The sequence below is a fragment of the Agelaius tricolor genome, unplaced genomic scaffold (genome assembly GCF_023055355.1).
Source record: "Agelaius tricolor isolate 1412-34295 unplaced genomic scaffold, bAgeTri1.0.p SCAF_2, whole genome shotgun sequence".
NCBI lineage: Eukaryota > Metazoa > Chordata > Aves > Passeriformes > Icteridae > Agelaius > Agelaius tricolor.
In genome coordinates, this window is record NW_027269262.1 from 77,133,790 (window position 1) to 77,149,023 (window position 15,234).

Sequence of the window (15,234 nt, forward strand, 5' to 3'; positions counted from 1 at the left end):
TTTGAGTGCAAAATGGGAGAATTAGCAATATTGTAAACGATGACAAAACCCAACTATTGCATTTATAATATTACACAGCGATAAAGATGACAGGACAATATTTCAAGGAGCTTTGCATGTTGCAGGCACATTGAATAATGATTGCTTCTTTTAATTTCTTCTTTTTCCCTGAAATCCAATTTAATTCAGAAATCAATTAACACAAATGATACTTTCTGTCACTAAACCACAACATTTTCATTATTTAAAAAGAAACCACTCTTTCCCTTATCAATAAGTGCATTTTGTGCTGCTAGAACATCCTCTGTCCTCAAACTTTCCAAACCTTCCTGGATTATACTTGCTGATGTGCACCTGTCCCACATCCAGTCACTCCAAGATCGTACCTAAAATCTTAACTCTCAGATATCCAGCCCCTGATGCATAAAAAGTATCCTTGAAAATATCATGGCATGCAAAGCTGCACTGGAAAACCGAAAAATCCCTTTCAGCTATTGAAGAGATGGGAAATGATCATAAAAAATCATAAATGGCCCTGGCTGCTTGTGAGGACTCAGTCATTGAACATAGGACTATGCAGATACAAGAGGATCTCTCTGCTGGACCCCATCTACCAGCTGGAAGCCAGATGATGGAAAATGGTAACTGTTGGCAAAGTACTCACCTCATTTTTTATAATTTCTGGGGAGGATTTTGCTTTCGTGGAACACCCTTATGGCTTTGAGGAAAGCACTTGATTTGCATGTTTTTAAAAGGGAAATCTGTTTAAAACTGGCAGTCAGTGAAAGCAGTCTTGTGGATGAATCCAGCCCCATGTTGACTGGATGCTTTTAATACATCCCAGGGGTTCTCAGTGTGTAATATCTTATTCTCAGCTTCCTTCTTGGCGTAGCATTTCTATATGCCCTATTATGCAAATTGAAAGAGAGGCTGAGGAATATGTTAAGAGAATTGACTTCGTGATATTCTTAATTAAAGCAGTGGGACTGTAGACTGAGATGCACATCTTACATCATGCTTTTCATGTCTATAGAAGCAAGGTGATATTTAAAGTGTAGCATAATTGCTAGAGACAGTCCTGATGCAGGCTTCGAACCAAAAAGGCAGCACAGCTCAAGCCACCGAGTTACATATTGCTTCCATCGTGGCGTAGGTAAACACAGATCTTTGCAATCCTTTGTGGAGTAGTTAGGGAAGCTGCAAACTCAGCTATCCATTCAAACTGCAACTGTAGGTTATTTCCCACATACCAGGGCCAGCAGAACTTGCTTGCTTGCTTGCATTTGCCATCTGCCTCGGTTTGTGATCAGCCAGCCCATCTTAAACTGCTAATGAAAAGTGTTAAAGTGGATCTGGCTGACTTTGCATGGAAATAAATGAGGAAAGTTCACATTGTCTGTTACATCGACTCTGCTGCCAAGGAAACATCTAGCTGAAAGGCAGCATGGGTCCTTGCAGACAAATTTGGCAGCATTTGCACCTAAAAGCACTGAAAAAAAACCCTGCCTTTTTTTTTCTTTTCTTTTCTTTTTTTTTAAAGATGTCATTGTCTCAAACAACTGTTTATGCAACAATGAAGTCAAGTTTATCTACCAAAATGGATTCATTTAATCAGACCCTCATACAAGTATATTAGGAGAACCAAGTTTACATGGGGAAATTTAGTTGAAAAATGTTTGTTTTAGTGATTAATAAGTTGGAGCTAACCGTGTTGGAGTTTTTGGCTTCATTTTCTCTTATTGTCTTTCTCATTTTCCCCCTGCAGTATATGAGAAAAGATCCTTGGGAAGCCATTTTTTTTCAGGCAAATAGATTTATTTTAAATGAATCCAAACATAAAATGTGGGCCAACCTTTTCATGATTGTTTTTATGACTCCACAACCTTTCACACACAAAAAACCCCCCTAGCACTACAAATACAAAAAAACCCCAACCAAACAAACAAATACTCCTACCTTATTATTTCCTCCTTTTAGAAAGAAGCTTAACAGATTTTGAGTAATGAATCTAAGAGAGTTTCATATAACTTATATGTTTCAGAAAGTTTTAGAGAATGGGGAAAAAAGGAAAAAAAAAAACAAACATGTTCCAGTGCTTTTTATTCTTATTCTCTATGCATTTTATAACTGTTTACCATCAGCCTACCATAAGGCAATATTTCTTTAAAATGTGTGATACCAACTAATATTAGTGCTAATAATAGAGGAGCTGCCTTAGGAGCTATGAGATTTCACACCAGAGACTGAATTTCACATTCTTGAAAGATTATTTGCTTTGAAGAGCTTGTGAAAAGCCATATCTCAAACATGTTGAGTTAAAAAAAAAAAAGAGAAAAAATTCCCTTTATTATTCCAAATAAGTCAAAAGCGGTTTACAACTAAAAAATCAGCTAATGAATGAATGGCTTGAACTTATTTAATTTTCTTTTCAGTCTGGTCTCCTAGAAACAGTAATTTAGGACAGAAGCATTATCTATGAACCTAAAATTCTCTCTTTAGACAGAAAGTGACATTTCAGTCATTTAAAGCAGGCATCAGGCTTAGCATTCCAACTCTCATGGAATCCAGGGTTCTTCAAGTCTCCATTTGTTTCTAAGGCCACTTAATGGGGACTTTTCCTTCAAGATAGATTTAGGAAATACCAAAGATGCTCTATAGAATATTATTACTGCATTGCCATCTCATTTCCCCTGCCTTTTTAGGGGGAAAATCTGAAAAATCATGTTGCCAATTAATATGGACATTGTCATGGTTTCCAGAGAGAACAAGACAAGAATTATACAGTAATTCCATATTTAATTACATATTTATTTATTAAGCAGAAATTAATGCATTTTGAAAAAGTAGAATGATGTAGATAACCCTAAAATATAAGATAATACTATATCTGAATTTTTAGAATAGTATAGAATTAACAAATGAAAGATTTTCTACAATAGCGTTCCCAAGTCTAGAGTGAGTATAATTTGTGCTTTTCCTGACAATTCTTCACTTCAAAATGCCCAAAATATTTGTTCTTGAGGCCAAAATGTTTTTTATCTATATTTAGAATTCTTCCTAACAGTTTGGGTTCCAAAAAGTGCTGAACAGGTAACACCAATAGCTGGGAACATATACAGCTAAAACATTAGGTTTTGGAAAAAGATGAAAGCAGAAAAAAAAAATCCAAATAAGTTAAAAGAGCAACATTTTTTGTGCCAAATATTTTTTGTCTGGTTGTTTTAGATTTTTTTAAGGTTTAAGTTTCTCCTTCAAGTCAGCCTATGATAAGTACTTCCTGGGTTTGTACATATATCACTTAAGTCCATGTCCTGTACTTCTATAATTAATGTTTTGCCAGTGACTTAAAAGAAAAGACCTAAGTCAAAAGCCAGAAGACTTGAGGGGGTGGAATTAATCTGACCATATGTTGATGTTTATGTCTGAGTTAATCTCATGGAGTCCCTTTAGAGTTATAGGAGAGATATATTGCCTTCCTGGGTAAGGTTTGTTGCATCCTGAAGTAGGTGTCTAAAACAAACTGGATGAATCATGTTCTGAAATACCTGCTTCTCATCTCTTGCTGTGAGAAGTGCAGGTAGACACGTTTGTGTTACAGTGTTGAGTAGCTAGATAACTTGCACTAGTGATGTTGAATCATACCATTTCAGATTATAGGGAACTGTAGTGATAAGAGCTTCAAAATAGCAGCACTAACTGGGGTCAAAAGAAATCTGTCCCAGCCCCAGAGGTGGCTGTTTTGGGACCAGTTCAGTATAGCAGTCAGAAAGGGCAGTTGCAGGCATAGGCTGTTCCCTGCCCCTCAGTATGGCAAGACAAACACTCATATTGGTCTGAATATCATAATTTACAAGTGGGTTGTGCCTCTGAAATTTAGAATGCAAAGTTGGTAGTATGGTAATTTGTAAACGTACTTTTAGTTTCCCTTTTCTAAGAATCATACAGAGCACCTTTCTTGTGATGCAGTTTAGAGATTGAAACTATGTTAGTATGAGGAAATGGGATATTCAGGAAGCTGAAGATCCAGTAAAGACATGGAATTAATGTTTTTAACTGTGCTCCAGCTAGCAGTGCTAGCAGAAGCAGCAAAAGTAGTAGGGCCTGAGCTTCAGGAAGAGTTAGCAAATAAAATAGATATATAATCAACAGTCACTCCTTAGCTGTTTTTTGTTTTTAATCATCACTTGTGATGCTGGCAGTGCTGGCCAGAGTGGCTTGCAGAGATGTGGTCCCAACCTTCCTGAGTGTGGAAGCCCTGGTCTGAGAGCCATCAAACATGGAGTCTGTGGTACTGTCCCTTCTTCCTGCTGGGGCCCACTGCTCTTGCCGCAGGCTGGGGTCCTGCTGAGCTTCTAATTCAGTGAAGGGGAAGTTCTAGGCTTGACTTCTGCCCTGGCCTGCATTCTCACGTCCAATCTCTCCTGTGCTTTGCCAGGGGCAATGAACTCCTGCTTTCATCTTCCTCTCTAAGCAAATTCTTGCATAGTCTTCCTTCTGCTGGGAGGCCCAGGAGTATGACTGGGCTGCCTGACCATCTTGTCCTCTCCAGCACCCTTTGCTCTGTCCTCTGCAATCTGTCCTTTGGAGGCTGCTCGTCCATGGCAGGGGCCCAGTCATCTCCACGCCAACAAGTGCCAAGAGTCACTAGTGTGAACTGATCATATTCCCCATGTTCTGGAAAGGTTTAGGATTCTAGCTAGGGGGGCATACAGCTGTAGATATAGATTATCCACATTAGCTGTGGATATAGCTGTGGATTCTATATCTATGGATATAGAATCCTGGGATCTTAGCAGCAGATTCTCCAATAGATCAGAGCATTTCATATGAGTAAATTTTAACAAAGTAAGACCTAAGTAGCAGATTTGTCTTTCTGTCACTTCCTCTGTATACACGATTCCCAGTTTGAAGTTGTCTCAATTTAAAATATGGTGCACACTTGAATGAAGTTTCTCTTTGAAGTCTGCAGACATCTTAGAAAACTTGTCTTCTTTTCAGATCAGAGAACTTTTAATGATTTTTTTCTTCTAATCACTTTGCCAATTAGGATTCAAAATTCCCACTTCTTTTTATCATCAGTTTAATGAAAAAGACCCAAACCATGGACAAATCCATCTTGACTTTTTCTTAATGTGAATTTTAAAAAGCCAGGTAACAGTGAAGGAAGAATTGTTCATATAAAAACCGTACATATATAATATATATATATACATATATACATGTATATATATATATATATACAAACCACCATGTCGCTGTTTAAAAATTCTCAAAGTCCTGTGTCTATGTTAAAAAAGATACAATGGTATGCTGATGAAAATAATAACCTGATTTTGGTTGGTTTAATGTGAGCTAATTTAGATGATATTATAATTACTCTCAGTAGTTTACTGGTACAGGGTAAAAAAATTTATCAAACAAAATTTAGCCAACACAAGATTTACACATATATTAAATTCTGTGTGCAGTCTCTTGAGGGGATTTCATTGATCTCTAGGACTCTTTCAGATTTCTAAAAGGCGGTGAGATGCTAGAACAGGGTGCCCAGAGGAACTGTGGATGCCCCACCCCTGGAAGTGTTTAAGGCCAGGCTGGATGGGGCTCTGAGCAGCCTGGTCTAGTGGAAGATGTCCCTACTCATGGCAGGAGGGTTGGAACTGAGTGGTCTTCAAGGTCCCTTCCAACCCAAAGCATTCTATGCTTCTGTGATTTCTGCCCCATGACAGATTACATCTATTGTGAATATTTGCAGTATGACTTTGACCTTCCTCCTATAATTTATAAATATTTCTTCATAGGAGAACACACAGAATATAGGGGTAAATTAATGAAAAGAAAACAAAAGCAGCCATTGTGTTAACAAACCTGCAGTTTAGCTGAGTGGCTTACAGACAAACCCTACAATTTTTTTGTCAAGACAAGGGTTCAATTTTAGTACAAGTTCATGAACAATTAAAGTTCTCTTGCATTTATTCTCACCCAAAGTGCCACTTAGGAGTGGTAGAAAGATGTACATTCCCTTCACATGAGTGACCCATAGGGACCAGACATAGAGGACAGGTGAGGACTGTGTGATGCATGCTCTTCTCATGTACATATCCAAATTCTCAATCCCAGCATGTGTTCATTTTCACAGCCTTCAGAAAGCAGTTTTAAGTACTTCTCTAGCTTCTTTTTCCCACTAAAAAATAAAAACAGAAACAAAGAAAATACAGGAAAGAGTATAAATAGGTAAAGCTATTACAGTATTTGCAACATTTGTAATATAAAGACCTTTTCTAGCAAAATGCAAAATTCCATTAAAAGTAAAATTTATTTAAGATAGTCATTGTCTAAACACAACCATGAAAACACCCAAAATAAATTTGTTTCATTCTGTTCATCAATATGGCTTTATTATTAGTAGAATGAAAATGCCATTTGAGAATAATATACAAATTCATTAGTGGACCTGAGTGATGAAGAAGTTGATCCCAGGAGCAAGAGATTCAACATAAATGTAGGAGTTTGTTTAGTTTGCTAGATTTTCTGTCACAGCAGGGTTTCCTCAAAGCATGAAATAAATCCATAAGCATCATATTTTCAGAAAGAACACATTGAAGCAAGCTCTCATGTTTTCTCTGCCTCCCCTAGGATCATCTCTAGCTGCTTCACTTGTCTTTTTTTGGGGAAGTTGGTATTGATTCATTTGTCAGAATGGTTTGCAAATTTTTTCAGTACTAGTGATTGAAACTGTGAGAAAAAAGTGGAAATATTCTTATATCCATGCTTTTTATAAAAAGAAATTGAAGAATACCTAAAGTAATTAATTCCACCCATTTCAAGCAATTTACTAAAAGTTGTAGAATATTGTTGGTAACAGATCTAAGTAGTAAGTCAGAAATTCCTGTCTTTTGCATGTCTTTGCCTTCTAAAGTACAGGCTGATATGTGTTATAAAAGAAAGTGGGCTCCTGACTTCTTCTAAATTCTGCCCAAAATATGCAGAAACAGTAAAGCACTGCCAGGATAGACTCACAGGCCACTAAACTCAAATGTTCTCATCATATCTCATCAATGATCTGAGTCACCTGAGGACAGCCTTGCTCTGTAGTAATGTGGCCTTGTCAAAATTCAAGCAAGCAATTTTGAATTTCACACTAATCTGTTAAACTTTTTAAAATAGAATAGTTTATCATAAATATACACATATGGGTGTAGGTATTCTAAATTACAGACATTGTAATTAGAACAGACTTTGTATATAACAAACTGTCTGTACCTTCTCTCCTGTCTGCATATATATATATATATCCATCCATATATATATGTGCACATACACATATATATATATCTCACTAAGCCTAATGGAAAGGAGTTTATTACGCATTTCATGTATTAATAGGGTGAAAGAAGACATTTTTATGTCACTGTATTTTGTCACAATGAAAAAGCCTAAATATATAGATATATAATTGAAAAATGATTGTTTAAAATAAAGTGTGTAAAAATAGATAAGCTAAGTTCATGCAGAAAGTGGATATGCTCTGTATGATATGCTTTTATTTAAAATGACAAAAAATTAGTTTTGTTCTTGATTTTTCAATGGTGCTCCATCCATCTTTTAGCAAAACTCTCTTTCCAAAATAAACACAGCTACCAAATTTTAGTGCCAATGGCAGAAGTCTTAGATAATGTCATGCAACTATATATGATTTCTTAGACTGGAAAATGTAGCACCTTTATTTGGGTGAGAGTATTCCTATGATTTATATTTAGGCCCATGTATACTCTCAATATAGCATATATATACATATATGGTGCTTATGTAAGTGCATGCATAATATATTTGCTCAGTTCTGCTCTATTGTAATAAGGTCAGAGACAGAAAGAATCTGCTTTTATGACTGACTGTTGAAATAGCATCTTCAAAATTCTGACCTGTCTGGAAAGGATAATAATAACAGAGATAACAAAGAATTTTTTTTAGTGGGTTTCTTTTGTTGTGGGTTTGTTTTTTTTTTATGCTATGTAGAGTAAGGCTCTTACTATACAGTTTGTAGCTTTTAGCTGTTTGGATGCATCAGTCGGTACAAAGGAACAGAATAATGAAAATGAAAATTCTGCATACATCGAACCAAAAGCAATAGGTATTTTGTGTGTGTGTAATATTTCTGATTAATTGTAAGTTTGCCTTTGAGACACTGTCTGGTTGTAATAGGACTATAATAGCATTCTTGTGCAGATTTAAATTTCAGTTTGATGTGACTTTAATTAGAAAACATCTATCTACATCATGAAAAATGAAATAAAATAGTCTTTGGAAGAAAAAGTGTATGTCTATGTATAAAACATCTTTGTATTTTTACAATTGTTTGTAACGTGAAATTCAGTTTCTAGGGTTTCTTTTTCTTTTCCTTGGGATGGAGAAGTCTTCAAAATTGAGGTCACATGTTAAGCCATTAAGTTGTTGCTTTTATAAATTGAACTCACATACCATTTAAAATGGAAATTATTATCTTCAGAACTAGGTTTTCTTAATAGCTTACTGTGGAAAAACATATTAGCTTTGTTTTTCTGTAGATGTGAAAAATAGTGTATATATTAGCTACAGGGAAAGGCTTCCCCATACAACATGCTCCACACTGCTGGCTATTGAGTATTTGATATATTAATACATATTTATATTCTGGAGTTTGGGCAGTGTTTGTAAAGTCAGGCAGATTTAGTGCCTAAAATAGTTTATAGCCTCAGAGAAAAGTGTCAGTATAAAAATAATAATTTTATCTTAGTTCTTTACACACGGAATCTGCTTTTTCTTCCCTTGTGAAATCAAACTTGAGATAAAATTAAAAAACAATCAAAAACTTTTTGAGTTTACAGCCATTCTATTCCAAATCTCCGTGCTAATGGGAACACAAGAATAGAGACACACAAGTTTTGGACTTGTGCAAAAATATTTTCTACTACTCTGTGGGTATACAACAAGATGCAACTGAGACTGTGACAATGAATACTCACCATTGTATATCTTCAGTGGCAACATTTGCTTTAAAAATAATTCTAGTCATATGCATTTCAACTGTGCTGTGACTTGTTCAAGTTTGTGATGGTGCTTCATTATGCCATGTGGACTGAAATATGTCCTACTTGGATAATGTAAACTGAAATACAAAATGATTTGGGACTCTCTCCTTCAATGGTGGCAACTGAAAATGTAAAAACTCCCCAACATGGATAGGATAGCAAAGCTAGCCTGAATATGAATGCTCACTTGCTTGTACACTTCAGCTTATTCTGAGCACTGACCAAGGAATTGAAGGTGGGCTACCATCGACCTTGCTGTCTCAAATACACTTCTGTGCAGCCTTGAGAAAAAGAGCCAGACTTACAGGAGGTTGTCCTTCTGCACTCTCAGGAGCTTCTTACAGTAAGTTTGAGGTACTCAGGGCAAGTCTGCTCCCTAAAGCTAAGAGGCACTGAATAATTGTTGCCTAATTAGAGAAATCTAATCGCATGCAAAGCAAAAAGGATGGAAACTCAGATAGTAATAAGGCCCTACCTGTACTGGACTCAGACAGCTCATCTTGGGCTGGTTTAAACCTGAGTTTCAATTTCACTAAGTTATTTGGGTCAGTTCAAATTCAGGATGCCCTGGAGACAATCATGACTCTTGATGGAAATTGTTATGAATAATGGGGCTATTTGGCTACGAGTAGAAAATATGTTCCCTGTTAAATCATTGTCACCCCAGGCAAGAATATTATTCTCCCAGCTCTTTCCTCCGACCTTCTCCCTTCCCCCTTATTCATTTGCTCAAGGGCTGTTCTGCCTTTGCCACACTTAATGGCTCCCCTGATGGCTACAAGGTGTATTGCACGAGGGGGGAATGACTAAATCCAGAGGGAGAGCCAGACACGGAATGGAATGTTTGGGGGTTTTTGGTTCCTTGGTTTGTTGGTTGGGTGGGTGGGTGGGGGCTTTTTGGGTTTTTTGGTTTTTTGTTTTTTTGGTGTTTTTTTTTTTTTTTTTGGTTTTTTGTTTTGTTTTGTTTTGTTTTGTTTTGTTTTCTTTTTCTTTTTACATAATCTCCCCTATCCGAAAGATAGAAGGAGAAACAGGCAGCCTCTGCATAACATCTGTTGTCTGACATGGTCCTACTGTCCCTTAGTACTACTGTAGAAGTGCTCTACCATATGTTCATTATCTGTGATTCTGGAAAAGGATATGTCAGTAGCTGAAAGTCAGTTTTATTTATTTCCCTTTTACTATGTATTTCACCTCTTTCAGATCAACATGGAGCAAAATGTAGAAATTGCTGGAAATCTGTAAGGGGACTCAATAAGGACTGAGAATCAAAGGATTGATTCTTCATGTATTCCATAACTGGCACAAATAGAAGTAGTAGACTCTTCCAAGACTGCTGATTAATTGCAGTTTTTTGAAATTTTAGAAATTATAACTAGGTAACTTCCCAGACTTCCTGCCTCAAAAAGTAGAGGTATAACATGTAAAAAACTGTTTCATCTACTGACAGTAACAAGCCTAATAGTACTAGTAGAATAAATACTCTTATTTCAAAACAACTTGAAAATAATACAGTAAATAAAATGTGGCCAACTTGTCAGTGCATTTTTAATATAGGACTTAGTTAATATTCTTAGTTATGATGTAGGAAGTATAGGTACAGGAAAGAAATTTGCTTTCAGGAGGTCTGAAAAGAAAAAGAATGTTGCTTCTTAAATATTTAAGTTAATACCAGGGAAAGAAATTTTGCCTTCTAATAAGCCTAGTTTAGAAGTTTCACAAAACTCAGAATAGAATTGAAAAATAATGTGAGACTTTTCCTTATAGTATGAAAGCTGTAGTACAGTAACATGCTCTTCTTTTCTGTCTTTCCATCTTAAACCTGTGATTATTTAAAATTACATTAATTATTCCATTATAAGTGCAGACTGAAAACCTTTACAAAGTTCCTTCTGTGCATCACTTCCTATGCTGATGTTAGCTCCAGAAGCTGTGTATTATTCATATGAGATGATGTCAAGATCAGCTTTGTCTGCATATAGAATGCCAGATTCAGATATCAAGAGCATTTGTCACCAGGACAGCCAGGCTTATCAAAACTATTGAAACAGCACATTGAGATTCTGCTTTGCTGTAAGAAGAGCTGCATCCAAGAAAAATATTGTCATAAAACATTTCATCCGGAAAACACATAATAATAAATGATAGGATAAACTTCTCATTTGTAAAAGCACATTATGTCACATTAATTTTTGAAAGATGTGATTTTTTTGCAGTTATTTTGAATGGAAGATCAAGAACATTTAGTTGTCATATTTTCAAATTAAGAATCAGAAGTTATGAGAAGACTGTGAACTAAGCATGTAGTTTTACTTGTGTCTGTTTTCATTATTTCATTCAAAAATTTATTTTACAGACATGATCATGGCTTCATACATCATGAAGGCATCTAGTGTTTCCTATTCCATATGTACTTTGGATAAAGTTTATTTTATTGTGTCAACAAGAGGAAATGCTTGAGAAATTGAAATACTGTCAACTGTGTCCTCAAAGTTCTGTAATGTATATACATGCAATTTTGTTGCTGATACAATTTAATATTATTACTACTGACATTTTAAAAGTACTTCCAGATCAAGTTCCAGCAGTGGAAAATAACTGTCTATCCCTAAAGAATCTAAAGCTTATAGGATAAGAGTTAAGGTTAGCATTTTTTTCATATTCCTAACCGATATATGACTATTAGGCCAGAGCACAAGCCTTTCATTATTTATACTTTCAACAACAAGCTACTTACTATAGGTAACACCAGTTTCACATGAGTTCAGCATTTAAAAATTAGATGGTCAGTATAATAACCGGCTAATCTAGAGTATTTCTCTTGTCGGTGGGATAGGATCACACTTCTGGAGGATGGCTCTTCCCATCTCTAGATGGTGAAATGAGCCATATTCTGGATGTGACCCTTTTCAGACAACTGGAATCTTCCTCCTGATCTAAACCACTTTTCCAAAGTCTCATTTTGTGACAGGTTAAGTACAACAGAATCTGTATGAAAGACACATAGAAAGATATGCAGAACAAAATCTTAGATGAGCAAAAATGGACAGAATTAATACCATAGAGGTCCAGCGCTGAAACTTTTTTTTAGAAAAGATCCCATTGGCTTTCATTCATGTTTGCTTCAGAAGAGTGACATATTCTACTGCCAAATGTTCCAGTTTTATCTAATACTCTGTAATAAAAAATTTAAAGATACCTTGAGAAGAGAATAACAAAAACATTAAACTGGTCTATATTGTGAGTGCATGGCTTGGGGGTTTTTCTTTAGTCCTACAAAAATTAAAAAAGCTCTAAAACTTAAATAGAAAACTACAGTTATTACAAGGAATTGCACAGGGGAATATATGAGGACATCTATTTTCCTCATTAGGACTTCAGTCACAGTGATTCAGAAATGGACAACATCTGCATATAGTCAGCAGGGATCTGATTATAAGTGTTTGAATTACTAAGTTCACTGTGGGGTTTATCCTAAATAGGTAGTCTTCAGTTTGTGAAGTTTACCAAACAAAGCCAAGATATTTTCCTATTGGAACTATGTCTTGATGAAAGCATTTTTACTTGGGTTCATGGCAACATCAACTTCAAGTCACAAGTTGCACAAAAGCCTAGACATAAACTATGACACTTGAACCCTACACTTACCATGTATATCAATTAAAAAAGGTTTATGTTTATGATGGCTGTAAGAGTACCATTATAGCATAATGGTTTCCTTGTTAGAAAAAAAAAAAAAAAGAGAAAACTGCCTTTTCTGCCACATTATCCTTGATGATCCATTAATTACTACGCATTACCTTGTGAAACTCAAATGCAGTGAAAACATCTTGCAAGACCAGAGTCCTCCATGTGTGTTATTTTTTTACTAGCTTTGTGGATTTAAAGGTCTTTTTCCTTTCCTTCTTTTCACAGGAAACGATCTCTTTCTAGTTGCAGTTCATGAACTCGGACATGCTCTGGGCTTAGAGCACTCTAATGATCCCACTGCAATCATGGCTCCATTTTACCAATATATGGAAACTGACAACTTCAAACTACCTAATGACGATTTACAGGGCATCCAGAAGATATATGGTATGTTGTGTTCTCATTAGACAACACAAGCTTTTTGGTTTAGAGTAACTTTGAGGTCCTCCTGGCCATATCACCTCTCCAAAGGGCTCATTGGTGTGAACGTCACCAGTTGTTATGCCAGAGTCTCTGTGTGAGTAAAACATCCAAAGATTTTGAGACACTCTTTTTCTTACTGTTCAAAACTTATATTCAAATCTGCACTCATCTGGAACAGTAATTTTAAATGTCTTAAAAATCCATAAAGACAATTCAATCAAAATTATTCCAAACTATGAAAATATTAAGAAATGCAGGTCTTTAACTATAATGAGATTATTTACACAGGTGTACAAGCTCACGTAACTGGATGAATTGATTGCTTCTCAGTTTATCCGTTATAATACAGAAAATTTCTCTCAAAATCCGAGGTCCTGTAAATACCCTTTCTTATGATATATATAACAAATTGATCTCAAAATAGTGTTATAGTCCCTACAGAGGGTAAAGAAGGGACTACTTCTTTAAAATATGTTCATTTCGATTTTTATGGCCTGATATAAAATACATGTGATGCAAATAAATTCTGCATTTAACAAGAAAATTGAATTTTTTTTTAAATTACTAACAATAGCATAATTGTGATTATGTGTTGAATGTAATACTAACTCCCATATTACTATCCCTTAAACTTCCAAAGACATAGCTTTAGGGTTTTTTTTAATGACTTTGATTCTGTTGGTATATGTTTAATAGTTTTAAGGTTTTGGTTTTTTTCTTTAAAGATCTATTTGACTTTCAGAATTGAAAATTCTGTTGCATCTCCATGTTAATGTTCTCTATCCAGTGCATATATTTTGATATTGCCTTGCTCAAAATTCCTTAATTAAATCTGCACTGGATTAAATTCTGTACTTCCAGTTTTTCCTGTTTAGTTTGTTGTATTTATGTTGAATATTGTGAGGGCCATTCCTTCTTTATCCATCCTACCAGAAAGAACAGCTATGATCATGTAGAATTACTGTACTGCTAACTAGAAATCTGTAGACTCCATGGTGTAATAGTAACAGGAATTTTAAAATATCATATTCACAAGCACAGATAGATATTTTTGTAAAGCATAAATAGCAATTTCAGAATGATTGGCCGATCAAGTTTTGTTTGGTTGGGTTTTTTTTCCTGTGTGATTAGCTGGAGGGAAGGTTGTTTCTCATGACCTCATAAGTTGGTAGTCTAGACTTAAGGGCTAGACAAGAATATTTTGCTGAAAACTAGCTGCTAAGCTCAAACAGCTGTGGGCTATACATTAGGAGAAATGTGTTACCCCTGGGAAGTAATATCTGACATCACCACCAAATAGCATAAAAAAACTTTGATTTGAGGTTAAAAACTTTCCAACACGAGCTACTGCAAACTGATTCCTTTGCTCCCTTTAAAATCAAGATGTGATCTGGAATCATATGCCTCAATAAAAATGTCACACCTATTAAAATAATTACTTTGGTCTGCAGTATTCCTTGAAATACTGTTATTAACTTTAAATTATAAATGTCACAAGTCTTAAGATTGTGAATGAAATAAATGCCTTATTAAATCACATGACAACCATTTGGCAAGTTTAAGATTTCCGTACATAATCCATCTTTTTTTTTCTTATAAAGTATGTGGTTTTTCATAAAATTCTCAGAAATTCAAATGTCATTTTTGCAGTTTTAGAGTTGTCTTACTATTCAAAAGTGTTTCTGAAGGTGGTCAAAAGAAACAGTATTTCTTTTTAAAGTCAAAGTGTATTATCTATTTAAATTATTTAGAGAGAGGCCTAAATAGAGTGAGCAAAAATTAAAACATTCATCTTGTTTCCAGACGTGAAGCTATAAGTGAAGCTTCTTATCTTTTTGTCCATGAAAAATAAATATTGCTGATATGCGTAGAGAGGGGCAGGCATTTTCAGTACACTCATTTCAAGTCATTCAGTATGCCATTTAGGGTCATGATTAGTATCTGTCTGGGATGGCCTGATGACTTGCAGGTAGAAAAACTATGAGTTGGATAGTAATTTCATAAAACTCAGTATATTTTGATGAATAATATATTTGAATGAAGAAAAATGTTTTAA

The 15,234-nt window shown here is 35.2% G+C and overlaps 1 protein-coding gene across 1 annotated transcript in view; it reads left to right on the forward strand.

Annotated features, from left to right (window-relative positions):
- Positions 1 to 15,234, forward strand: part of MMP16 (matrix metallopeptidase 16) — a 174,057-nt gene that overhangs the window by 106,849 nt on the left and 51,974 nt on the right. The window contains exon 5 of the mRNA XM_071421634.1: positions 12,981 to 13,142. Within this exon, the coding sequence (XP_071277735.1) occupies positions 12,981 to 13,142 (162 nt within the window). The remainder of the gene's footprint in view (positions 1 to 12,980; positions 13,143 to 15,234) is intronic.